At 36.4% G+C, this 27,247-nt stretch overlaps 2 protein-coding genes across 5 annotated transcripts; one reads left to right on the top strand and one right to left on the bottom strand.

Moving 5' to 3' along the window:
• Positions 1-3,345: 3,345 nt before the first annotated feature.
• Positions 3,346-13,952, bottom strand: LOC131435759 (mRNA (2'-O-methyladenosine-N(6)-)-methyltransferase). 2 transcript variants are annotated; one of them, XM_058603941.1, is made up of 5 exons: positions 13,465-13,952; positions 5,350-6,968; positions 4,877-5,283; positions 4,672-4,815; positions 3,346-4,607 (listed from the first exon to the last, which is right to left on the bottom strand). In XM_058603941.1, the coding sequence occupies exons 2-5, from the start codon at positions 6,952-6,954 to the stop codon at positions 4,340-4,342; spliced, it is 2,424 nt and encodes an 807-aa protein (XP_058459924.1). In that variant the 5' UTR covers positions 6,955-6,968; positions 13,465-13,952; the 3' UTR covers positions 3,346-4,339. The 2 variants fall into 2 exon arrangements, with proteins under 2 accessions (XP_058459924.1, XP_058459925.1); XM_058603942.1 differs by having other exon boundaries at positions 13,746-13,952.
• A 6,907-nt stretch (positions 13,953-20,859) lies between these two features.
• LOC131439470 (trafficking protein particle complex subunit 12) lies at positions 20,860-26,133 on the top strand. 3 transcript variants are annotated; one of them, XM_058610513.1, is made up of 3 exons: positions 20,860-21,015; positions 21,084-21,175; positions 21,233-26,133. In XM_058610513.1, the coding sequence occupies exons 2-3, from the start codon at positions 21,091-21,093 to the stop codon at positions 22,564-22,566; spliced, it is 1,419 nt and encodes a 472-aa protein (XP_058466496.1). In that variant the 5' UTR covers positions 20,860-21,015; positions 21,084-21,090; the 3' UTR covers positions 22,567-26,133. The 3 variants fall into 3 exon arrangements, with proteins under 3 accessions (XP_058466496.1, XP_058466497.1, XP_058466498.1); XM_058610514.1 differs by having other exon boundaries at positions 20,927-21,015; positions 21,064-21,175; XM_058610515.1 differs by having other exon boundaries at positions 20,939-20,993.
• Positions 26,134-27,247: the final 1,114 nt, after the last annotated feature.

Raw genomic sequence — 27,247 nt, 5'->3', positions numbered from 1 at the left:
TTTACAGTTCAGTGCAGCAGAAAATTACTTTTGAATGATTAAATTATTTCATTTGAAATTTCGGGGAAAAAAATCTTGAACAACTGATTGCTCTACGTCCGTTTTATTTCTGATTTAAAAAACATTAAGTTTCTTTCATCTCATAGCTTCAGCGAAAGTTTTCACCCGTTGTAGTAGGAGTTCCAATACCATATAAAGAGTTCAAATAAAACAGTTTATCAGCAGGATGGCTTTTACAGTTGAATACTTCAAAACACTGGCACAGCAATCCGAAGCAGTACAGAATATCTTCCTCTACTGGATATAACAGCGTAATTAATTAACACTAATATTATATTCGTTCTTTGTGATGGTATTAACAAGACGGAATTTAGAAAACAAAAAATACAGTTATTTACCTTCAACCACTGAATTATACCGTTTAACGGGTTTATTTTTTCTGTATCTGCATCCTTTGTTCTTTTAGCGCAACGAGAAGGATTATACTTTCGAATTATCGCCAATGTTCTGGTAGTTTCTATAAACTCACTTCGATCACAGTATACAAAAACCCATATGGCGTGCTATGTGCTTGCGTTTTACAAATTGATTCGGTACTCTTTCTCGAACAATTCGCTGAAAATTGATAAATTACTGCTCGATCAGCACGATTTCTATTAAATTTACCGAATAATTTCAAAGTGAAGACAGTTCGATAGATAATTGCCAAATTTTCAGTACATGTTTTTGAAAAGCTGAATTTCAGTAACAAAATATGCTGAATACGTCAATTTTTTTAAGAACAGCAGACTAATCGATAATTTTGATAAAAATAACGAATTTTCCAGTAAAAATATTACCGAACTGAAAATCTTAAAATAAGTGTGTAGTGTCACCGTTTAAAACTAAAATGCCATTAAATCTGGCTTAGAAGTTTTCAACTAAAACAGGTGGTTTTCGCCATTGTTAACGATTAACTTTTGTGATTTTACAGCGTTTATTTTCGATTTGAATTATTTCACAAAGTTTGAAAGTTGTTTTGAGAAAAATACGCACGAATCATTTCCAAAAAACACTTCGAAGGTATCAAGCCATTATTGATGCTGAATGTGGATCAATTTGCTATTGATGCATTTGGCTGAAGGTAATCGATTCAATGAAACAATATTTGAAAGATGTTTCGCTTTCTTGCATATATTCATAATGATATGCACCCTCATTCTTGTTTACGGCCGTATGCGATACGTTCGAAATTCGTATTCCCGTTTACGTTCGAATCAATCACTATTTTAAGCATCGCACAAGCATAAAAACAACGCTCATCCAACTTTAAACTATCAGCTCCGGTACAGATTTTAGTTGTAATTAAAAATCTTTTGTCATAATGCTTGCTTACGTCCGTATCGACCATACGACGAACACATGCTTTCGAACGAATGCGAACAAGCCATTCTTGTTTTCACTCGAACGTATACGTACGCGACTCCTGTGCAAAAGAAGGATCGGCAGCGCAGGTAGTTTTTTAGGAAGATTCCAAGCATCATGGAAGTGACGAATGCTACATAATAAATAAATGTCGTACTCATGACCAATTTTATTCAAGTCGTAAATGAAATTTTCAAATTGCAATTTTGTCATGTTTTCGATAGTCAATTTAATTACATTGATAAAATCATGCATTTAACATGGAATAAAGCATATTTGCCCATGGCGTATTTTCCAGTACCTAATAGATGTAAAATTTGATGCGTAAAAACTTGGAACCGCGCATATATTCGAAGGCTCGCCAGAAAAAAACAGCATTTTACTATACTGCTATGCTTTCTAAATGTTTTCTGCAAAACACAAATTTATGATTTGATTACAATTTACCTTTCGATTCGAAAATAAATTTGTTGGAAATCGCTTAAACTTTTTTCAATGTTTTCGAAGATTGATTCGCAACATAAAACTGACGAATCGAAACCACGTCATTTCGTCTATTCGTCCGTAAACGAGAATGGGACTTTCCGTTCGTACGAATGATGTTCGAATACACGTATCGTTTGAAGTTAAACTGCCATACATTCTAGCGTTTCTTAATGACAATAATTGGATTGATTTCATCAAGGTTTAGCATTTATTTGAAGAAGTTTACTGATATTTGAATATTTTGTGGGAAACGAGTCGCATTCAAATTCATTCGAGTGAAAACAAGAATGGCTTATTCGTATTCGTTCGAAAGTACCCGTTCGTCGTACTGCCGATACGGACGTAAACAAGAATGAGGGTGAATGTCTGGCATTTGATTCAAGGACGAAAAATTTTAATCAACACCCATGAATTTGAAGACTTGACTCAGTATATTTGATTCAGTTTAATTCAAGAGTCAACATAATTTTTTATTCGAATCTATCCAACAACATATTTGTTTCAAATACATTTAATGTGCTGTAACAAGTATTTGAATCAAATAAATTGTTGATTTGTTTCAATAAAATTTTGAAATTTAATGGATTTATATTTGAATCTAATATACATTGCCACACTAAATTTGATTCAAAAAAATTTTATTTGATTTAAATTTTTATTCAAAAATAATTTTATTTGACTCAAACCATTGTTTGAAGTTGACTTAAAGACTCAATATATTAGAATCTAATGTGTTCTATTTCTCTGCGTGTATTCGTTCAAAAGTATTCATCCATCGTATAGTTTACGGACGTAAAGAAGAAGGAGGGTGATTATTGCTTGTCGTCGTGACCTTCCATACAATTTAATAATTGTCCATTTTGTAACTTAGTTCGGACTCCATCTGGGTCCATTAGTTCAAAAAAAGCTAAATTTGAATAGAAATGATGTAATGATACAAACAAACTTGAAATAGTTAATAAAAATATCAATGAAATGTATAAAAATAACAGCTTATTTTTTAATTTACAGCAGTTAATCGTTTGGTTCAAATAATATTCTTGAGTAAATTTAATAATAAATTACGAATTACCTAATATGATATTTAAAAAATAAGGGGAATATGTTTTATTAAATTCAAACCATACTTTATTAGAATTATATTAGGATAAGAATTCTATGTAATAGTGATACTACGGCGAAGAAAAACTTATGAAAACTGCCTTAAAAAATAAACGTGTTTGGGGAAAAAATAAACGGTAATACGAATTTGACATTCTACGTTTTCACGCGCGTCCACATCGAATCTCGTACATACAGGTGGGTGAGAGAAATGTCTCTGAACTGATAGGGACTGCTTTTTGCCAGCCTTTATTGGTGCCTACCGATGAAGAAAATAGTAACGAATCAATAAAAAGTGACCCATTAATTATTATGAAAACCAGAAATTTTCGAAAAAAATAAAACACAACGGTATAAGTTTAACTGAGACATTTCAGATTTTCCTTTATTTTCGTAACATTTGAATAATGTGCCCATTATTATGATTTCAATTTGTACATCAAATTATGTATCAGTGAGATATACTACATTGAAAAACCATTAGAAATTAATTCCTGAAGTTGGAAAACAAGGAAATATGCGAACATCTTTTCGTTTTACAATCAATTAGCTCTATAGAGGGTTCACTTGGTCGCATTTTTATATTATCAACCACAACGCACACGTTTGTGTTGGTCGTTGTTAATAGTAAAAATATACGCTTTTATTTACATTTTAATATAAAATAAAGTTTTTAAAATAATATAAAAAAAATCTCCACAAATGTTTTGAAAACAAATAACAAATTGCAACATTCAGGACTTTTTTTATCGTTCCTTCCCATCGGAAAGAAAACTACATACTCTGGACTGAACATCTGCTTGTTTCAACTTTGATTTTACTCATTTACCGTACCGTTTTTTACGCGTATCTCAATTTTTCTAGAATATAGATGTACTGTTAGCTTAGCCATAGCACTAACTTAGTGTATCGTTAGAAGAGAGTACCCTAACAGCTTCGGCGCACGATAATACGGCGCCATACGCGACTCAATTTAAAAAGAATCAACAACAAATAGTACAACTACAGTTTTGTTTGCCATCTCTTCAGTGATAGGCAAAAAAGGATTTCACTTTTTAATTTCGCTATACAATTGATTAAAATATGCACAATAGCTGACTGTATGTATGTTAAAAGTCCTGGTTCCTTCGAAAAGGATTATGGGCCAAACTCTACCGTTTCATGTCATAATTTGAAAGCTATTTTCCGTATTTTTGCTAGATTTTTATCATTGTTAGAATGTATTTATGTGCGGAGAAAAACTGGGTGAAACTGGTTGATTATTGATAGTTTGTCATCTACGTTAGTCTATTTGTCTGTTGCTGGTTATAACACATGAAATTACTTTACTATCGAGTAAAGACATGCTCTAAGTGGTTGGAGTTTGCGATGTTTTCGGTGTGGTAGAACCGGGTTCACTGTTGGCAATACCAGTAGTTTCAGGTGGACTGCTTGCCGAAACCGGAGTGCCGGCACTTGCAGGTACGACTTTGTCACGTTCTCGTTCACGACCCGGACGGAATGCTTCCAGCAGGGCATCCACACGAGCCTCTGTTGGTCCCCAGCGCTGGAAACCTGCGTTATTCTGCAACCATACGACCATTGTACCATGAATGCTTTTAAAATTTACATCCGATCTGTAAAGAGAGCAAAAATGTTGGATATCACGGGAGCCGATAAGCCAAAAAGAAATTACATTACTTTGGTATACAGTGCTGCAGTCCATGGCGGTATTCATGTTCCATACCCATTACTACAACTTGTTTACGTTTGAAATGACTATCCTCAATTTTCGAGAGACATTGTAACGCCGGTTCCTTCCACTCTTGCAGGAACACGATAAAACTGGAATGAAATTATTCGATGAAGTATTTATTCGAAACGACATCTCATTACGGGAACTAACCTTAACGGATCCACCGAATCCGTCAGCAACCGGTCGATGTGCCGTAGCATAGCATCGATTAACTCCTCACAGTAAGGTGGGTTGACCTGAAACGAACCGGATACCGGTTTGAACTCAAGAAATGAACCCCTCGAACCGAAGTATGAATCCGTATCCCCAAATGCCGAACAATACTGCCGGAAGTAGCAGTTTAACGGGCTGGCAAAGCACTCGAACGTGACGCCAAAATGTTGATGAAGACACTCGAAAACAATCGCGGGAAGTGCCGATTGAGTCAACTCCGGTTCCTGTTGGTTGGAGTTGGCATTGCACAAGAATGTAGAATAGCGCTTCAGCATGCAGTACACCCGCCCGATGAAGAAGTCAAATTTTTTGTCATCGAAACAGTTGAACCGATACAATTGCTCCTGCAATTAATAAATCTCAAATGTAATAAAACATTCTAACAAAACTTTGAAATTCCGGATACTAACCAATTTCTGCAAATGCGAACTATTAATGGTATGCGTATCCGGTCCTGAAAGAGAAGCGTGCGTGTATTTAATCGTCATGTGTTCCCGATCGGTGTTGTAATCAATCTGGGGCATTCTAGGTGATGGGATGGCAAACTGAACCGGATAGCACCACACCTTCCGCATTAACGGTGGTTGCAAGGGTTGTGTCAATTCCTGAATACCATTTTCCTTTAAAATTTGACTATGTCGATCACGAATCGCTTTACAGTGCTGGGCAGATAAATGATAGATTTTTGTACAAAGCTGTTCGACACTGTTCCTAACTGTGCTGATAATATGCGGTTCGCACTGTCGTCTCAGATGAGTCAACCTATCTTGAAAATCTTCGTAACTTGCTCCAACTGTCTTCCGCAGCCATTCGTACGTTTCCTCTGCGTTCCACTTTACAACTTTCTTACTCTCAACTGAAGCGGATCGTCGTTCAACAATTTTTTTTGCGGCATCACAGTATCGCGACAGCTGCTTTCGTGCATCACCGGTGAACTTTGGTTTTACGATTTTGATCGGAATATCCCGAATGATTTCTCTGTACATTTGCTGTGAGATTTCTGGCTGGCACACACTAGGCAGCATAGGATCGTAGCCTCGGTCAATTATTTTTCGTTCCATCAGCCAGCGATTAAACGACCCAGCGGGAGGGTTGATAGATTCGCGTTTGGTACATAGATCTTCGTAGGTTTTGTAAAGACGAACCGTTAAAACACCACGCATGGCTTCCACTTCCGGATTCGGCTGTGGATACATTGTTGGAATGCGATCGTACATTACAACGTTAGTAGGAATTTCCAAATCCCATGGACCAGGCAAGACATACTTTTTGAGTGGAGGAGGACCCCCAGTTCCATGCTGTTGCTGCTGCTGGTTATGATTTTGCACATCTTCCGAGGCTCTTCGTTTGAGTGCATTATTATTCTGTTGTGGCACTGGACCATTCTGACCAGTGTGGCAAATGCCCAGGGGGTCCGTTAAAGGATCAAACTGTTGATTGCTCCGATTCAGCATCGGGGGCTCCCAAAGAGACTCACCGGTTAGTTTATTCCAAAAATACGGACGTCCCTCCCTTTTGGACCAGAATTTGCGCCAACCCTGATTGACAAGCTCAGGAAGTAGTTCTTCGGAGTAACTTGGTCCAGTAGTCTGGTTTGGACCGGGTGCAGTTTGTGGTGTGTGGGACACATCCGGCGGAGTGGTTTTGGTTGGAGTCATTGGTGCCACGCTGGACGTAGGACTCATTGCTTGATGCAGAGGTGTTTGGTTCGGAAGTGAGTGATGTTGCTGCGGAGTAAGCGGATGTTGTGACGATGGATGCGGGGATGATTGCCCTTGCAGATGATGGGCATGATGCATTTGATGGTGTTGAGGAATTGCATGTTGCTGATGAAGCGGTTGGGGAGAGGGTTGATGTTGTTGTAGTTGAAGTTGTTGTTGTTGTTGTTGTTGTTGCTGCTGTTGTTGTTGCTGTTGATGTTGCTCGGCCAAAGCGGGATTAGTTAGCTGTTCCCAGGCGGACGGGGCCGGAAGAACTGTTTCCTTATTGTTTGTGCTGATATCGTTCATTTTCATAAAACTTCTGCAACCTGGTATATGAAAAAGATTTTGATGCGAGCATTAGTATTCAAGTTCAACCTATGAAGTGCAAAACAAAAAACGCGTTTTGGTGACCACTGTGCACTGGAATAGGGAGGAAAGTTGCTTATACAAAAATATTGATATCTCCGTTAAGGATCAAGTGTAAACCAAGTTTCCTGTGTTAGAAATTTGCGTATTACGTACTTCATATTTGATACGTAAAACATAAATCTACACCACACACCACAAAAATGAAGATAGTACAGCTTCTTGCACTTACAATGGGTAGTATGGATATCAATGGATACAATCAAAATTAAATTTCAAGTAATGAAGGTGAAGGTTCTAGGTAACAATAGTCGTAGATCTGTTCTGAACATAAAAGAATGTTCTCTGCTTCGGCTATGGCTGAGCTGCACATGCAGCTGTGTGCATGTGCAGCTCAGCCATAGCCGAAGCAGAGAAAAAGTAAACGCCGGAGAGCTCGGATCGGTCGGATCGGCCTAATGCGAACAGGGCTTAAGAATCGGCTGCGAAGTCTGTTGAAACAGAAAGGCCAAATTCCACAAAAGGAATGTAATGCCAGGACTTTGCTTTTTAGTTTTTGATTTGTTGTTACATATTAGAAAGTTTGACAACACTGCTCCAGTGCATCCGTATTGGATTGCGCTATACAAAATAAAAAGAAATGAACATGTTTTGTGAAAAAGCAGTTTTCCGAAAGAATAAAGAATTTTTCAACATACCGTTTCTATTGCCCTTGGCTTCATCGAGCAAAGGTTTCTATTTCGCTGGAATTTTAATAAAAGATATGTAAATCTTTCATTTGAAGCAAAATCTGCGAGAGAAATTCCATATAGAAATGTGTTAGTTGAAACCAAATCATTTTTTACTAGTAGTTCTCAGCAAAATGGAAAAGGTTTCGTTCAAAATTTCTTACTTTTCTTGAATTGCCATTCTAAACAGAAATTTACCTAAATTTTGAGCTCATCACCCGTTACCTAAAATTGGGGTAATGCACTTTAGTTGATTTTAGGTAGCGGCTGGTAAGAGTGTATACGCTTGCAAGGTGTCTTTCCCCTTAAAATAAAGACGGACTGTAACAATCTATAGCTTGTTGGATAGCTTTCATCATGTAGAATCGTGTAGAATCCCAATAAACACACACACGCCTTTTTCGAAAAATATGATCTTACTTCGAGTGACATAATAATTGTAGAATAAATCACTAAACCATGGAAATTGGACGTTGATCATTACACAAATTTAGAGAAGTTGGTAAACCTCTAATCTTTGGCCAAGTAAAGCAGATAGATGGAAAGCGAACTGATTTTGATTGAAAACAAATTAATTCAACCATTTCCAAGAACGGAAAATTTGAATCTATCACATAAACGTGATAATATTAAAACACGTTTTTAGTGTGAACAAAGCGTCAATGCAACTATCGAATAATCGAAAAAACTTCCTGTACACAAAATATTTAGTTCATTGAATGAAACTATTGTATGGTATGGGTTTAAATCAATTGATTAAATTATCTCAAACTGAATAGTACGACTAGGTTGAACCATCGTTCAAATCTAACTGCATCAGTTGAGTATGCTCATAGAAATTTTCACCGAACATACTCTTTTGCGCTCTGCCACCGCCCACCAGCAGTCGGTTCTGTTGTTTCTATTCCTTGAACCATTCGGAAAGCATTGAGCAACAACAACAATATCAACAAAATCTCTGATCTGAAGCCGACTGATCACATGGACCGGTGCTTCCGGTAACCATTCCCGTGAGTCCTACTTTTCAATCTGTTTGTCCTCTTCGGCAGTCCGCGAGCGACTGAAGGTTCGTTCTTCTTCAACCTAGTCTCGGGGTTTTGTTTTTTTTTGCATTTCGTTTAGTTTGGTAAGTTTGTTCGTTGGGTGGTTTGGTAGGGAGCAAACATAAGCTAGCAGACAGAGTGGAAAAATCAAAACAAGGCGATTTGAAAGACTTGTGGGCACACACAGAGGGAGAGTGAGAAAACCAGTTACACATTCAGACTAAACGCACATTCTGGCAATTGGTGGAATTTTATAATGTGGGAACAGTGGTGCCAGAAAATACATAACGTAATTTTAATAGATCATTTCACGCTTTTTTTATAACGGCCAATAAGCCATCCATCAACATTCACTTCGAAGAATAATTTCGAATGACTCGGCACTCGCTGAGAGTAAGTCATAATAGTAAACGGCAGAAGAAAGTTTTCTCTTTCGTCTGTTGTTAAATTTAATATTCTATCTTTCATAGCTCGCTTGCAATTTCTTTCGAAAGTGGCTTGACAGGTAGCTTATTGGCCGTTCTAAAAAAAGCGTGATTTGTACTAGTGTAGTCGCTTACGGTAGTATTAATTTATTTGTTGATTATATGCTGGTATTATTCGTAAATTATTATAATGCATCTAAGAGGTAAAACTATCGTGATCTTGAACTGCCAAACCAACCCTTGGTAATACAATTCGTTAAGGAACATTATTTTTTCACATAAACTGTCAAGCATTTTTAAGGAAGCGCTTCGCCGTGGTCAGGTCGAAGCGAGACTATTCAATGCTTCCTCACGAAAAATCAAAAACATAAGATTGTAGATCAATGATTTTACTATGCATTTGGCGACAAATATCGGTTAGAAAGTATTTCTTTCGCGAGATTTCGTGCAAGTTTTGTTAAACATTTTGCTTTCCTGTTTGTTGATATTGTGAGTGTGCGAAAGAATAAGGAAAAACTCATTTATTTTTACAACTCGCACGAAATCTTTCGATAAAAACGGCTCAAATTATGTACGAATCGATATAAACATCAATTATCTAGAATCATGTTCTTGGAAATTCCGTTTTCTTCCTCGTTCACTCGCAATTTCGGGTAAAGTGCGTGAGACCCCGCGATAGGCAGCGAACTTCACCTAACCACGGCGAAGCGCTACCTTAAGATAATTTAATTCAGCTATAATGAAACTTTTATTTTAGCTATAATGAAATATTATTTTATTTATTTTAGCTATAATATTCAGAAAAAAACGCAATTGAAAAATAATATTTTTTATACTCTTCATTTTTGCTTTTCTTATAGAAAGGTTATGCAATCACTGAGAAAACCGTCGTTACCATTCACTTACCATTCGACTCAGTTCGTCGAGCACGCAAAATGTCTCTGTGTGTGTATGTGTGCTTTATGTGCGTATGCAACGTTTTTTTGAACTAACTTTTCTCGGAGATGGCTGAACCGACTTTCACAAACTTAGATTCAAATGAAAGGTCTTGTAGTCCAATACGAAATTCCTAAATATTATTTGGATCCGACTTCCGGTTCCGGAGTTATGGGGTAAAATGTGAAAAAAAAGAAAATATGTGTTCTAACTTTTCTCATAGAAATTGTGAAAATCGGTTCATCCATCTCTGAGAAAAGTTAGTGCGCTTATTTTCACAATTTTTTGCACATTTTACCCCATAATTCCCGAACCGGAAGTCGGATTCAAATAATATTCAGGAATTTTGTATGGGACCACAAGACCTTTCATTTGAATCTAAGTTTGTGAAAATCGGTTCAGCCATCTCCGAGAAAAGTTAGTGCAAAAAAACGTTACATACACATACACACACACACACACACACACACACACACACACACACACACACACACACACACACACACAGAGAGAGAGAGAGAGAGAGAGAGAGAGAGAGATTTTGCGAACTGAGACGAACTGAGTCGAATGGTATATGACACTCGGCCCTCCGGGCCTCGGTTCAAAAGTCGGTTTTCACAGTGATTGCATAACCTTTCTATATGAGAAAGGCAAAAACCATCAACTTTCGATACAAACTGTAGAATTTGTTGGAAATTACTGAAATTCACCGCAAGAATTGAAAGAGAAAGTAAACCAATAGAAACTGTCATTTGCACTTGGGACCTATTCTAATGTTCATCGAGATTTTATCGGATTGAGCTACATGCCCAACCACTGGTAGCCGTCAAACGGCAATCATATGCCTCATTTTATGAGGATATGTCATGCTCGCATGAAACATAATATCGATAGTCCCACGACAGAAGGGCCTAGGCCTCTCTTTATTATTCCGGAGCCACTTCTCTTTATTATTCCGGAGCCATTACTGTAATTTTTACTTACTTTCTCTTTATTATTCCGGAGCCATTACTGTAATTTTTTGAGTTTCCATTATAAATCGAAAGCTCGTGGTTTTAATTTCAAAGTTATGCGAAGAGTAAAATGTCTAATAATTCAATCCGCTAAATCGCGAAAGAAAAAGTAAACAAAGAGAAACTGTCATTTGCAGTTAGACCCTTTTGTCAGACATATGACACCGGTTTGTTAGCACCAGCCATTTAAAAGTACACCGATTACGTTGAGCCCCAAACACTGAGATGGTTTGGTCGTCGGTTTGATACTCATCGCGACTCGAGGGGGACGACACTAAAAAACAGCACTTCGCTTCGATTAGACTTTTTCACGCTGCATACGATTATGCACACTTTGCTTCTCTTTGCTACACATAGTAACGGTTGAATATGGATCGATCGTCTTTTCATGGATTTTTGCTGGTTAAAAACATAATCATGGAGATATGATGTATCGTAATAGGCCATGAAACCTGAAAGTTGCAAATGTCACATGAAGATGCCAGATGCAGACAGTTCGGAAAGTTGTGAACTATCGTCCTGTAAAATCAGTTTTGTTATATTCTGGTGCATAGCTAACCCACACACCGAGAGCGTATGCTCCGGATTATCTGCCATGTCCTATCGGAATGTTGGCCATTCTCGTTTAATATCTGCGTCATTTTCCACAGTTTCTATATTCAACTCGAACCAAAAATTATTATATTCCATCTTCATGCTCCCAGCTACCAAGAAAACAAATTTTCAATGTTGTTTAACCCTAATTTCATTTTACCAATCTGCTGACGAATCAATGTTGACACTCAGTGAATGTCAAGACCAGTAACAGAAACTTTTTAAGAGATCACATGTTCTTTGACTTTTTTTTACACGGTTAGAAACGCTTTTAAACGGATCGATCTAGATGTTTGGATAGATGTAGTTTTTTTCACTTTCCATTGACTTTTTGTATTTTATTTGAAAAAACCAGATCTGTCGTCCCCCTCGTCGCGACTCTCGAAAATTACTACCACTAGGTGTCCCAAAACACTATCTGCTGTATCTTAGGTAAACCGATAAGTTATTTTGAAAAAGTCGAGTCAAAATTTTCTAATTTTTGTACAATAAACAAGGTTAACCGTGAAAATTTTTTTTTTCCTCTGCTATGTCACTAACGTGACAGGCTAAGGCCAGTGATAGCCTATCTCGCCATGTGAAACAATTGCATTACTGATTGTTTATTTACGTTGAAATCAGCTGATCTTGAAGTTTTGATTTTGATCTAATCAACAAAGATAAACTCAAGATGGAATAGTCTATGATTTTTCATACACCATTTAAATATGACCCCTCGATGAAATCGGTTCACCGTCAGTCGGAGTTCAATCAAAGATAAACTCAAGATGGAATAGTCTATGATTTTTCATACACCATTTAAATATGACCCCTCGATGAAATCGGTTCACCGTCAGTCGGAGTTCAATGATTAGTTGAACCGAAACAACAAACGCTCAGTCGCTCTATACGTCGTAACTATGATGATGTTTGTTTTCATATTAGTAACAAATCATCTTAAAATATGCAACATATCGAACAATCTCACAACACTTTCTGCGGTTCTTTGTATTTGAATGTAGAAGTAATTTATTATATTCAACTGGCCTTATATTTAATTCGTTTAAGACGGTTTAATCTGCTTTAGAAGCAATCAGATCCAAAAAATTTTTACGCAAAACTTGCAAACTTTTGTTTATTTTCTTTTGGTTTTGTAGCGTAACCATGGTATTTTTGCGACGCATTTCTATGTTTATCGACGCTTTTTAACAAAGGGCTTCTAAAAGTATACCATTACTGAGTTCTCGGGTTCACGATTACCGAACAAGTTTTTTTCTTTAATTTATATGGGACTTCGTAATCTTGAGTTTATCTTTGTAATCAAGATGTCGTTGTGACTGGAGGCTGACTATTGTCGTGGGACTATCGATATGTTGACGCATTTATTTTAAATATGTCAAGTCTTATGGCAACACTGATATAAAGATCAACACAGTTCACTAACATCGACTCCTGTCGTTGTATTATAAAGATATCGCTACGACATCGAAATTAAACAGAAACATTTCGAACGCATCGCCGTACGGAACGCCCTGTACGTGGCGCATACGGGGAGCATTTCTAATGCTGACTTCGGTGGTACGATTTTTCTGTTCCGCGGACAGATCCCGTTGGGTAGTGTACATTTAGCAGATGTAAGTTGGCGTTCAGGCCATATTTCTGCACATTCAGCAACAAAATTATTGCAGAATTGCCTACCAAAAAATGTTAATAAACTACAGAAGCGAAAGATACTCACTCGACAACAGCACAGTATAGAGAGCGGACGCGTTTCTTGCTCGCGACTTTAAAGCGCGAATTTTATTCCCTTCGATCAACGAAGCCGCTTATTTTTCAATATAGCGCTTAATTTCGCTAAACAGTTTGTTATGATCTCATTCCAAATTAACGCGATGAACCGAAAAAGCCTAATTTCATCCACCAACCGCGATTTTCGCAGCGTCCACAATTTTTTTTCACTTGATTCATAGAAACAGTTTGCTGCAAAAGGCGACAAGTTTTACACATGAAAATACGTACTTCGGTTTAATACTCCAGTATTTCGAAAACCCTAAGCACTTTAACTTTTGAAGCACGATCAAATTTCCCGCTAATACATCGCGTAGAACATACTAAAGCAAGAAAACTTTGCCAGCACTGAAAATCACTACGTATTCCTGCCATACGCCATTTGCATTTTCTGATCGTTCGCGTTTCTCGATTGAAAAATGAAAACTGAAAAAGCTCTTCCCCTCTAACAGAGCTGTAGGTATAAATACAAAAGTGTGAAAAAAAGAGAAAAAAAATTCGTTTCGTCTCTCTAGAATGAGCACTCTTCCAATCATGCTAGAAAAGACATTATAATATAGGTGTTTCTTGGGAAAGAGCGTGATGGCAGTAGATGCAAATAAACAACGCATTTTGAAGAGAAATTATCGCCTGCGTCATCTCGCCTGAGTAATCTTTAAAATAGAGAGAGAACTTTCTGTCATGATCAGAGCTGCCAACTATTATTTCATAAAATGGTATTTGGGGGAAAAATTAATCTGTGCAATATCAATCAAAAAATAGGTCGCTTCACCTAGTATTACCACAAACGAATTTCCAGACCTGACAGTCACGATTTTTTTTTGGCGCACATCTACGGTCCTCCGTGAAACTGGCACCAATGGTGGTAAATTGGTTGCACTGCTGAGTTCCCATCATACATTCATAACGCAAATGTCAAACCGTGAGAACCCTTTCGATTCGGTAGCTCATTTGTATATATTGAGATTTTATGGCACACTTTGGTTGAAATGATAACAATGCAATTAATCTCGCGCTCCACCAAGCGGTGAGTGCGGTCATTTCAGAAGGTACCGGGAACGAACCACATCAAAAATATTTATATGCACATACATGTCTTAATTATTTATCTTTGGTATTACCCTACAGCGGGCCTTACAATATCATTAAAAGTGTCATTGCTAAAAATAATGTCATTTTAATGAACGTGTAAGGTGCAGTAATGACGAGTTCTCCATGCAAATTTGGAATATCAATATTTAGTGATCATTAAAAATAACATTAAATTCTCGTGTAAGAGTCGCTTATGGAACCGAAAACCGAAACCGAAAGTCGGTATTTATAGCGGCCCTTACACGAGCATTAAAAGTGTCATTTCTAAAAAGTAATGTCATTTTTAATGAACGTGTAAGGGCAATAATGATGAATTCTCCATACAAATTTGAAATGTCATTACTTTAGTAATTAATAAAAATGACATTAATAATTCTCGTGTAAGGACCGCTTATCTGTATGAAATTATCGGTATTTTCAAATTATCGGTATTTTAAGAGAGCATATCTGTATTTCTGTACCGAGTACAAGAATCGGTACAAATATCGATAAATAGGTATAGTTTTCAGCGCTAGTTACGATGTAGAATTAACACTGGTGAAGAGATAGGGCGATTTTATTGTGTTTGTAATTTTCTCACGAAATTAAGTATTACATTTTTTATCGTGACGTCACAAATGAACAAGAATTCATCTAAACAAGCTTAAACAAAAATCGAAGAACACATCTCAAACAATCTTCTTTACACTTTGCAACTAGTGACTCAAAAACAAACCGTATCCAATCGGGAACAAATGTGTTAAAACTCTATTTAGGTGATATGGATCGTAAATGGTCTCATTCAATTTGTCAACAGACAAACAAAAACATCTATGTTTACAAACAGTACTGCTGAACTGTCAAAATGTGTTCATTTGATTGAGGTTAGCAGTGATGGTAAAAACCTTATTAGGTTTTGCACGATGACGACACAAATGAACCGACGACACGACCTGCCACTCGCTTTTAAAACTGTATCGCAAATCGAGCTACCCCTCAGTAACTGGTAATGTCAAAATGATATCTTATGAAAAAAGTTTAAAATTGGGAACGCGGTCAGAGAAATTGTTGTTTTCGAAATAACAGTTACAGTAACCCTAGTTACCATTGTTTATCTTTTCAAGGTAATCGTTCTCGGTTTCATTATTGCACATGCCCAATCTAGAGCATCTCAAAAGTTCTCATTGTCGACTGCAGATCTAAATCGGAATTGAGAGTTTTTATGGCTTGCTAATTTTGTATTTAATTATATATTCCGTTCACTAATAATATGTATTCTTGTAGCCTCTCTTCAAAGTGCGTAAAGACCCGAAACTAACCGCTTTTGCGTTTATCTACGGCGTGATGCTTAGAGGGTGAAGAAAATCTCACCGTGAGACCAGAATGATCTTCAACCCATTGCAGTGTAGTACTCAGATGAACAGTATGACCGCGAATGTTGGTGTTATGCTGCAATTTTGATGATGTTGCTACTTGTTAGATCATTTCGATCGAGATTGCAATTATTTATATACTTTCAAATGTACTAATCAGCATTCACAATTTTTATATGACTTTTTCACCAATATTTCAATTATATAAAAGTCCTACAAAAAATAAATGTTTAATTACCGGTGAGAAATGCTGCGATTACAATTTCAATCAACTGTGATCTGCGCTTCGCTGACATGGATTGCATTTAATGATATATACACGTGGCTACATGCCGTTGTGTGAAAGAACCAAAAGAAGTGGACGAAACCGTAGGTCGAGTGGCCTACGCTAAAATGCGGAAACGGAGTGTCCCTTTTTAATTCTTTCCTTATATCGAATTCATATAATGAGGCCCTTATTACCGGTATCACTTCACGGTGAAAATCAAGTGAAGTGAATGTAGGTATTTATCACGAAAGTCGCTTCAGAGGAAAAAGTAATTACTTTTATGAGCTTGTGGTTTTACGAACATCACATTATTTTTTTTTGGAAAAATGATTTTTTTCACTACTACTACGATTTTTTTCAGTGTGCATGATACTGGTAACAGGGAAAATCAAGTGAAGTGATATAAGTGTGAAGTGAAAGTGGCAGTGAGAACGGTTATTAGGACCTGAAATTCTTTTTAAACGCCAGTAGAAGACGAGACAATCCGTGGGAACGACTTGACAGGGTATTTTGATTATTAGAATGAAATGCAAAATCGCGATTCTGAACATTAAGCAAAAAAAAATCAAAATCCCGAAACGACATTATCATTCCTGTTGTCATTCAAATATTTTTGATAGATACATAGATTGCAAACGAAAAATTCAGTGGCAAATATATACGGATATGTTCCATTTTGCTCGATCATCATTACATCGCTCTATTGTTAGCGCCATGAAAACTGGTTTATTCCTGCAATCAATATAATTAGCCTAACTTGAAATAAACTGTTTTACTTATAATACATCTTTTAAAGTATTACCTGTTTGTTTATTATGCTGTGCATGGTGACTATTTCGTAGCAACCACAGCAGTGATGCTTGTAAAATATATTTTTATTATTACCTAGGGGTCTTTCAATACTTCGGTAACTGATAGTGATCGCGCATGAACACTTTTTATTGCGATTTTTCTTCGAAGTGCCTGGTCGTGTCGTCGAATGAACTGTCGATGAATCAAATTCATTTTTTGACAGTTTCCGTGTGCTTGTTTTGTTTTGCGACTGCAAATTAAAAATAAAAAATTACGAAAAAGTGCCTGTTAAAATCGTGTTTCACAGTGAAAAGAACTAAGAAGAGAGCTCTGTATGTGTTTCCAGCATCAAGGAGCAATATTTGTATAAATCTGTTTAGTGTGAGGCGACATAATAATAATTAATTTTTCATATTAATTTTTTGAAACGGTGATTTTTTAAGCATCATAAGATTTGTATTACACTCTAAATAATAATCATGTTGAAGTTACGTGAAAAGTTATGTGAATATTTTCCACTCTACTAATCATGTAGGTTTTAATGGACTGGCATTTGAAAGCTGTTTAGTGCATAATCCAGTAAGAGTTACGTGTTTAAAAGATAAGATGCAATGTACCGTTCATATCACATATACCTATCAGTTCATATCAAATTTAGATACCAGAGAATTAATATTTTTTATATTGGTTGAAATCAAAAGGGAAATATTTCAGATTTTTCTATAAATTTATGAAATGAAAAATACTATGAAAAATAAAACATTTATTTCAGAAAATTAGCATGAAATGGCAATGGCTAAAAATATAAAGCAACTGATAACGTCGTGGGAGCTCGAATCGACAAGCTACCAGAAATCGTTTTTGTTGTCACTGTCATCCAACCGAAACCAAAGTCGAGATCCGAGAACTCCCACAACACAACCGATACATGTTGAGGTCGCATTACATGGGTCCAGTGTCTCTAGCTTCATACTGATTTTGAACCCGTTTTTCGGTGCACCAACGGCCTGTTTGAAGCATTCGGCATGAGTGGGCACTCTTCCGGACTAACGCAGGCACTGGGAACATGGAAACTTTCATACTGGAATGGTTCGGTCGATGTAGTAAAAAATTGTAATTTACTAACATTTCTCGCAAATATTTACACTACTTACACTTTAAGGACCACTGCTCACCATTTTCAAAATCGAGTTTTTCACACTGGAAATTCACGTAGATTATTTGACGTTTGGTCAATTCACATAAACCGTATGTTTTGACTCTATTCCTTTTAGGAAACATTCGTGTAACATTCATTTTCGTCACGTAAAATATTCAATTTGACATTTGAAACCATTTTACTTGATTTTTCAAGTAAATCGAATTTTTATTTGAGTGTATGATTTTCACAACTCATTTTGCCTGAGTGTAGGAAAAAAATCAAATTCAGCTGTTTTTCAAAGGACGTATTTTAAAAAGATAACAAATCGATTTTATCTGTCTTACCAACCCACTTGTACGCGACGGGCAGATTTCCCCTCAGACGGCAGAATTCTGGCAAAAGTCTGGCAACAATGCAGCAACCGTTTCCGGCAGAGAATTTCGCCTAGCGGTTATTATCGGTTCTGTTTCTGCCGGATTCTTGCAATACAAGATTGACAGAACCGTTTTGAATCGGTTCTACATTTGTAGCCCCTTAGTTTTGTTTTTTCAATTAAAAGTACATATGAAAGACAATTAGTGATTGCTCTTCATATATACTAATTATATAAAATGTTATTGCCTTTTCACTACCAAATATACCCATATTTCAATCTCATTTACCTCGTCTCAAGATTCGTTTTTTGTATGGACATGCGGTATTTACGAATATCAAATGAAGTCGAATAAAAAGGAGAAAAAACAAGGAAGAGAGAAATAAACAAGACACGTGTGACGACTGACGAGGTCATGACGTAATTTCGCCTGGACAATGTTGACAGCTGCCGGAATGCAGCCAGCCCTCTGACGGTTGCCAGAATTCCTCACAAGCGGGTGAGCCCTTATTTTTGGTCACTGAAAATGAAGCCCTATCAAAATTTGCATGGGCGAGTCCGCATCGAATCTCGTACATAGAAGTAGGGAAGAGAAATGTCAATTTCGTACGCGCCAAAATAGCAGCACTGCGCACCACCCCGGTGGCTCGATTGTCATCTACATACAATTGGCTTGAAGCCGAAAATTTTTGTTCTAGTTCGCTGTCAAATGCTGTGTTAGCAGTGTTCACACGTTCACATTTTTCTTCATGCGGTTGCACCAACATAAGGAAACGATTTCGTTGAAATATAATCAAACTATAATAAACCACAATTTCTTTTTCTTATTCTAAAAGAGGTTAAATTACTTGTTTTATAGAGAATACTAGGCTAGAGTTATATTTATATTGGGTTTGAAGAAATTAACTTTTGGCACCAGTGTGATTTGATTGTATGGTATGAACGTAGCTTAACATATTGTTGACAACAACGCCACCAAAACAAAATGCGTCGGTTTCAGGAATCAGCTTCCATAGCAGGGGGGTGCTGCGCACCCATACAATTGACATGATATCACGCCTTTTTATTTTGAGAACGGCCAATAAACCATCCATCAACATTCACTTCGAAGAGTAATTTCGATTGACTCGGCACTCGCTGAGAGTAAGTCATAATAGTAAACGACAGAGAAAAGTTTTCTCTTTCGTCTGGTGTTAAATTTAATACTCTATTTTTCATAGCTCGCTTGCAATTTCTTTCGAAAGTGGAAGTTGACAGGTGGCTTATTGGCCGTTCTCAAAAAAAAAACGCGTGATTTATCCCACAGGGCGAAAATGACGAGAAGGATGGTTCGGAAGAAAGAATAAGAAGCCAGTTGTCAGGGCTTGTCTTAGATTTAGACACAGACAAATCCAGATAAATGTTTGAGTCAGAGACAGATTTTCGAAAAAATAACATGGCAACTTTGCGTGCAATACTGTTTTTTGCAAGTTCCTGCTAGGCCGCCATGCTTTCGTGACCATCATCTTTTCCGCAAAGACGAAAACAACGAAGAAGTATATAAGTTCGTTGTTGCTAAATATCTGTGATATTTAGCTGTGAAAGTTGATTTTTTTTATGTTTGATTATAAATGTGATATCGTTATGAAACGTGCGCTGCCAAATTGTAATACTGACTTTCACAATCAATGAAGTGTTGTATTTTACTTCATTTTGTTTACTTTGCTCTCACTGACTTGCTAGCTTTGATGGCCCCGAAGGACTGAGATGTTGGTTACGATACAGTGCTGTCAACTGTTTTTTCCAAAAATCTGTATTTGACGGAAAAATCCATCTGTACAATACCTTTCTCGAAATATCAAACATCGATTTAGTTCGGAAACTGATTTTGCGACCAAAAAAAAAAAAAGGTCCCTCGACCTGGTTTATCCCTATGGAATCCAACACAAAAACTGAAAATCGGTATTTATCTGTATGAAAATTGAAATATCGGTATTTTGAGAGAGCATATCTGTATTCCTGTATCGAGTCCAAAAATCTGTATAAATACCGAGAAATCGGTATAGTTGGCAGCGCTGTTACGATAGCACTAGCTGGAGCGCCTTATTGTTGCCACCGGGCTGGTTTTTTGGCTTGATCTCAGATTTCTCGGGTAATTTTTCAAAAGTTCGTATAAGCAAGTGACAGTTTCTCTTTAATCACTCTCTCTTTCGATTATTGTGATGTGTTTAAAAAGATTTTTTTTGATATCACTATTCTGTTTGAAAGTCGAAAGTTTCGGGTATCATTTCATGCAAAGAGTTGAGTGATAAGCGTGGAAACCGCTTGGTAATTAATAGAAGAGAAAGTAAACAAAGAGAAACTGTCACTTGCTTATATGCCCTTTTGAAAAATTAACCGAGATTTTTGAAAAAAAAATAGCTGTCATTGTTTACGTTGTCTTGTTTATTATCTGCTGATCTAAATCGAATATCAGGAGGGTGTACGTCCAATCAATAATCAGAGTATTATAACTTTGAATTCTATCATTAAACTTAATTAATAACCAACAGTAATCCAACAAAATTTATAGCTTTGTTATGGCCCATGAAAAAGAACTCAGTTTGAGTAAATATTTCGCAAACGATCCTCCAAGTTTTTTCGATCACTTAGCAAATAAAGAAGGTAATATATTCGTTAATCATTTGTTGACCATATTCTTCCATATATATAATCCTTCAGGCAAGGCTTCAACGGATATTCCCGACACCTACGTATCGTACGATTATTTGCAAAATCCGTCATTCGATACAAAATGCAACGTTCCAGATAGTATCCGTGATTTATGGGATCTGCCAACAATTAGTACAGCAACACCCATTGCACTCACAATGCCTGGCATTAGTGTGGCAACTGACCTTAATGATCCTGTCCAAGAGGCTGTTGGTTTTCTGATTGATCCTATAGAAGGTCAACATCGAAAAATTTTGTCACCGGATGATGTCACTCAAGACGAGCGAGGACTCCGTGAACTGATCGAACATGAGTGTTTCCGATCGGCAGTCAACTTAACTGCTCGATTGTTAACCATTAAACAACAAGGTTTTGGTCGAGCTGGATTTTCGGTGAAACACTCTCCCAATTCGTTGCAACTATGGTTCACACGATTAGCTCTGTTAGTGAAGCTTGGACAGTATGATATAGCCCGTGTAGAAGCAGAACCATTTGAATCATTAAATAAACCGGATATGTTTTACGAATTTTATCATCCCGACATGCACGCCGATCGGAAGGGCTCGATGGCGCCATTTTCCTTTCGATTGCTACTTGCCGAGCTGCCTATATATTTAGGGGCACCTAAAAATGCACTTGACAAGCTTATGGAGGTTCTTGCAGTGACCAGTCAAATTAGAAATTATTTTGAAAGATTTCCGGTGAATCCAGCGAAATCAAATGCTGAAAAATTTTGGCATTTGCGAGAGACACGAATTCTCCATTCCATTGTTAATTGTTCACTGTTGTTAAAAGATTTCAGCCTTGTCGATCAGTTGATTCGTCGGTTGGTGGATGATCCAGTAGCCTCTGCCGACGAGAAATGTTTACTACTTTCGTCTTGGGGTCGCATTCGATTGCAGTGTGGTGACATTTATGGAGCAGAAAAAAAGTTTTCTGAGGCAAAACGTTTCAAGGAAGGTTCAACTAGCCCTGACTTTCGCGAGCTAATAGACCGTGGCCTGCTAGCAGTGGCACAAAACGATTTTCAAAGTGCGTATGGTGTTTTCCAAAAAGCTACCACATTGGACAATTCAAATACCATGGTTTACAACAACATGGGAGTTTGTTTGCTTTACTCAGGGAAGCTAAAGGAGGCAATAAAACTTTTCGAAGGGGCAGTTCATCGAAATCCGAGATCGGCACTAAACGAGTCGCTTATGGTAAATCTGGCGACACTATATGAACTGGAATCGAATAACTCGAAAGAGAAAAAGGTGGCTCTACTCAAACTTGTTAACAAACATAGAGCCGATTTGAGCGTAGGACTGGATGTTTGTTTGAAGCTGCAGACTGTTGTCTAGAATCAGTTCATGCTGAAAACTTATTGAACTTTAACACTCCAAATGCACTGTTTTATATAGGAACCAAAAATCAGATTGACTTTGAACGGAAAGGATCAATAAAATTGTGCCGTGAAACAGATAGAGATGGTTATTCTAAAAAATTCAGATTGACAACATTACTCGTAGTGGTGAAAGTTTGACTAGTTTTATGTAAATGGTGAATACTTGAAAGTAAACAAATATTGTTTAATTTTTTAAGGTAATTTCTTCGTTTATTTCCTAGAATCGGTTACAGTAAAACGTATCTATTTGTACATAACATGACTTTTTGCATTATGCTAATTCATCAGTATATTTTATAAATATTAATAGTATTGAACTGAGAACAAGACTGTTTTTTGCTCACTCAACTGATTAACGAGTATGATGCTCTCAATGCTTGCTTGTATCACACATGTCTATTCTTACAATGAAAATTACTGCACAACCTCATAATTTCTTTAAAAATTTTAATTAATTTGCTTCTGCAACACTGTTATTCTTGCTCGCGTTGTAAATGTAATCTTATGCATCTAGAACGGAAACGGTACCGAATATGTAATGAATATTTTGAATATTTTGACCGACTTAGGAAAAATCCCGATAGTCTTTTCTAAATCTGCTATTGAGAGAATTATGGGAATAAGTTCATCCATTTCTTAGAAGAGTATCGAGTAGGGGAGGATGCTTTTCGGGAGTTTAATCAATAGTTGAAAGCTGTGAGAAATGCACAACATTCGGAATCAGGCTATGGCGAATAAAGGGCATAAATAGTTTTTGGTTGGGATAGTCCACGACAGGAGAAGTAAAAACGATATGACGTCATATCATTCTAACTTTACCGAGGGATATGTAGTCTGCTACTATACATTTTATTAAACCAAGAACAAACAAATCATAAGCGACACATTTTTTGCGAGAATACCTTCAGTCGAGTTCGCATCGAAACTAGGAATGTCGGATTTTTCGAATTATTTGATTATTAAATAATCGAACATAATTTTCAAACTATTCGATTGAATTTTGATTTGCTTTCTGTGTTATTAATCGATTACTTCTTACCCGGTCCGGTATAAATAAACCAATATTAATAACATGAATAGTTGACTCGATTATTGTTATAGAATTTTATTATTCGATCATTTCGATGTTAAAAAATTTTTCGAAGTGTTCGATTAGCTTAATAATGGAATATTAGTTTCAAACTAATTGATTAAATATTTCTCGATTATCTGGGTTATTATTCGATTACTCAATCATTCGATCGATATTACGACATCTCTAATCGAAACTCGTAAATACAAGTAGCTTAGCTTAGTTGACTGATCGTAAGTTTCGCGTGAAAAAATCCCCCAAACTCTCCCTCCACCCTGCACACGGGACTGCTGCAAAGTTATGTAGCTTCAACTTTAAGCTACAATTCCCAATTTGTAACTTGGAAAAAACATGCATTAGTTTTTCTACCAATTCACCATCAAGGACCAATCCAAAATTCAATATTTATTAACCGCGGGGCTAATCCGGCCTCTGTATTGAACTAAACCGGACTATAAAGTTTCAAACAAAAATGAAAAACGAATACAGTAGGGCGCCAAATCTTAAGATAACATAATGAGCGCAAAAGAAATGTCTCGAAAATTCACGCCCTACCAGCACCAAATAATTGATGTTGAAACCGAATTTAGAGCCTTTATTGAACATTATTTGATTGTTTCGCACCATGTAATGAACGTTTTGCTTAAGTAGAATAGCCCCGCACAGACAATTCATTTTCGAAAAAGAAATAAAAATTTCATTTTCCACCTAAACGAAAGCACTCAATAATCAATGGATTCAGCACGAAATGAACCTTTTAAAGCACTAACCAGACCGCCATTACAGTGCACAGAAATACCAAAAAAATAAAATTTCCAAAAATAAATTTCAGTAAAACGTACACATTTAAAACTTAATTTTGATCTCGGTGATAAAAGATGCCGATAACGAACGGCGAAGCGATATTTTACTGAAATTTCGACTAAGCTTTTTCCAAAATACTTGGTTTATTTTTTCCGATTTCTCGGCAATTCAAAATGTTATATTGATATTTTGTTAAAAGAATTCAACGCAACGTTAATCTACTGCATGAAATTGATTGGATTCCGGTATGAAATATTCGCTTAAATATTCGATGTTTTATTGAGCTATTACTTTCGTTGTAGCCGGAATATGATTGCGGAAAATTAAATTGTGTTCCCTACTGGAAATGACATTCTACTGTGTATATGTTTTGCAGTTACATGTTCATCTGATATATTGTTTCTGTTTATTGTTATTTATTTTTATATCGTTTATACCCGGCTTTAACCTAGTTGCGGTCGTTCGTCGGTGTTTCTGTTTATTACATTTCCAAGCCTATCAGTTCTAACGCCAACATTATGTAGAAAACAATAAATCTATGATTTGAGTTTTAACTGGAAAGTTTATTTTATATTTGAAATTTCATTTAAATTAATTGCTTAAAATCTGGGTAATATCTCGCATGCATGAACATCGATAACTTCGGTAATTTCTTTCCAAAAGTGACGAAGATCTTGGTATTTTATAGTCTTCCCCAAACCGAAAATCTCGGTAAATGCAAATAACCTGTCAAATGGATATAACCGAAAATCTCAGTTGTTTCAATGTTTGCCGAGCACTTGGTTGTTCAAATCTCGGAGAAATTTTGCCGAGATTAGGGAAAAAATCTTAGTGTGTACATCTTTTGACACGAACACGATTGATGCCAAACTAAATTGACTTATCCGTTATCCGTTATTAGCGTTATCCTGCTAACTGACGTCCCTCTGTCACATGAAAGCGTGTTTACACAGTCAATCCATAGATCGAAATAATTGCTGGTTCATAAGATATTTATGCTTAAAGCCGTAGTGATCATTTCTGGCGCCCGAGACGAACACAAAAATAGTCGCTCCGCAAATTTTTAACAAACACCATGAAGGCAAACACACATTATTTCGTTTTTTCGTACGGTTATCTCAAGCAACATTTTCGATTTTAGTAAATACTGTAGCTCTCTTGAGTGTTACATCACAAATGTAGCATTGAAACTGTAAACTCCACAAAAGCCTTATAAGATCATATTGCAGCCAAATGGGCAGTTCTTCATAAGATTTATAAAGCAAAATGAGGAGCCAACATACCCTTACCTTATATTTATTTCAAAATGATTCAAAATTCAAGAAAGTTGTAAAACCTGCTTTACGATCAACATTGGTATTAGTCGGATGAATTCCTTAGCAAAAATATATTAGATTTTATTTACGATTTTGAGATTTTTTCAAAATTGAAAAAAGGCGTTTTCATTTTTATCGTGAATGCATATATAAAAATACGAATTATAACCAATAAATCTTTTTTTTGTGATTTCTCGTCATTTTGATATAAATCAGCTACAATCAGCTACGTGAAATTTCCGATATCCAAATTGTTTTTGTGAAAATTTTGTTTTTTGATGCCAATTGTCTTCAGAATTGCCTGAAACTTCGAGATCCAGTCCCAAGTAACCACGTCGCTATATAACTTTACATTATATCAACTTTAAAAATTCGCGAAAAGAAATTGATTAAATGCAGCGGAGTTACACATGTTTTCACAATGCTATTATAAAGCTGAAAAGGGTGATTGTTAGACTCTAAGATCTGATAAGTGAAACAAGAATTGTACATTATTAAAGTAGCTATAATTCAAATATCTTCTTTATCGATGGTAACAATTTCCACTGTAGATTATAAATGTCACAATGCAATAAGAGTGCTTAAATAATGAGTTACGAATGAAATTCAAATATTGGAAAAGATATTTAATATTCAACATAAATAAATGAAGATCACTAATAATGTTGTTTATTGCGTATTTTATTTTATATTTTTTTGGATTTGAACTCATAAACTGTGGCTCTCTGGTTTCGTAGTTAGCATCTTTCACCTGGAACCTTGACATGTTTTGTTCGCAGATAAGAATCTTACTTTATCACTAATAGCATTATAGTCTTTCCACAATTTTGCATAACATTTATATATGTTACCAATGTAAAAGGTGATTTTTTTGAGGTTAGGATTTTCATGCATTAGTATTTGCTCAGATTTTTTGAGGTTATGATTTTCATGCATTATTATTTGCTCAGTATGCTCTGACATTTCATCATGAATAGACATACTAACGAGCAACGCTTGCAAATCAGTGAATGGGCCCTAGAAAAGTTGGCAGAAAATCCGCTTTTTTATCGACAAATTTTGTTCAGCGATGAGGCTCATTTCTGGTTGAATGGCTACGTAAATAAGCAAAATTGCCGCATTTGGAGTGAAGAGCAACCAGAAGCCGTTCAAGAACTGCCCATGCATCCCGAAAAATGCACTGTTTGGTGTGGTTTGTACGCTGGTGGAATCATTGGACCGTATTTTTTCAAAGATGCTGTTGGACGCAACGTTACAGTGAATGGCGATCGCTATCGTTCGATGCTAACAAACTTTTTGTTGCCAAAAATGGAAGAACTGAACTTGGTTGACATGTGGTTTCAACAAGATGGCGCTACATGCCACACAGCTCGCGATTCTATGGCCATTTTGAGGGAAAACTTCGGAGAACAATTCATCTCAAGAAATGGACCGGTAAGTTGGCC

Source organism: Malaya genurostris, chromosome 3, assembly GCF_030247185.1.
Source record: "Malaya genurostris strain Urasoe2022 chromosome 3, Malgen_1.1, whole genome shotgun sequence".
Lineage (NCBI taxonomy): Eukaryota > Metazoa > Arthropoda > Insecta > Diptera > Culicidae > Malaya > Malaya genurostris.
Note: the sequence above shows the minus strand (reverse complement) of the source record. Positions and strands in the feature narration are given on the sequence as shown.

What these genes read in the sequence shown, in the direction of transcription:
- LOC131435759 (XM_058603941.1), bottom strand. Translation starts at nt 6,954, where the DNA reads ATGAAAATGAACGATATCAGCACAAACAATAAGGAAACAGTTCTTCCG. An exon ending in GATTCGGTGGATCCGTTAAG is followed by an intron (nt 4,816 to 4,876) that starts GTTAGTTCCCGT and finishes ATTTCATTCCAG; the next exon opens with TTTTATCGTGTTCCTGCAAG. An exon ending in CTGCAGCACTGTATACCAAA is followed by an intron (nt 4,608 to 4,671) that starts GTAATGTAATTT and finishes CTCTCTTTACAG; the next exon opens with ATCGGATGTAAATTTTAAAA.
- LOC131439470 (XM_058610513.1), top strand. Translation starts at nt 21,091, where the DNA reads ATGGCCCATGAAAAAGAACTCAGTTTGAGTAAATATTTCGCAAACGAT. An exon ending in TCACTTAGCAAATAAAGAAG is followed by an intron (nt 21,176 to 21,232) that starts GTAATATATTCG and finishes ATAATCCTTCAG; the next exon opens with GCAAGGCTTCAACGGATATT.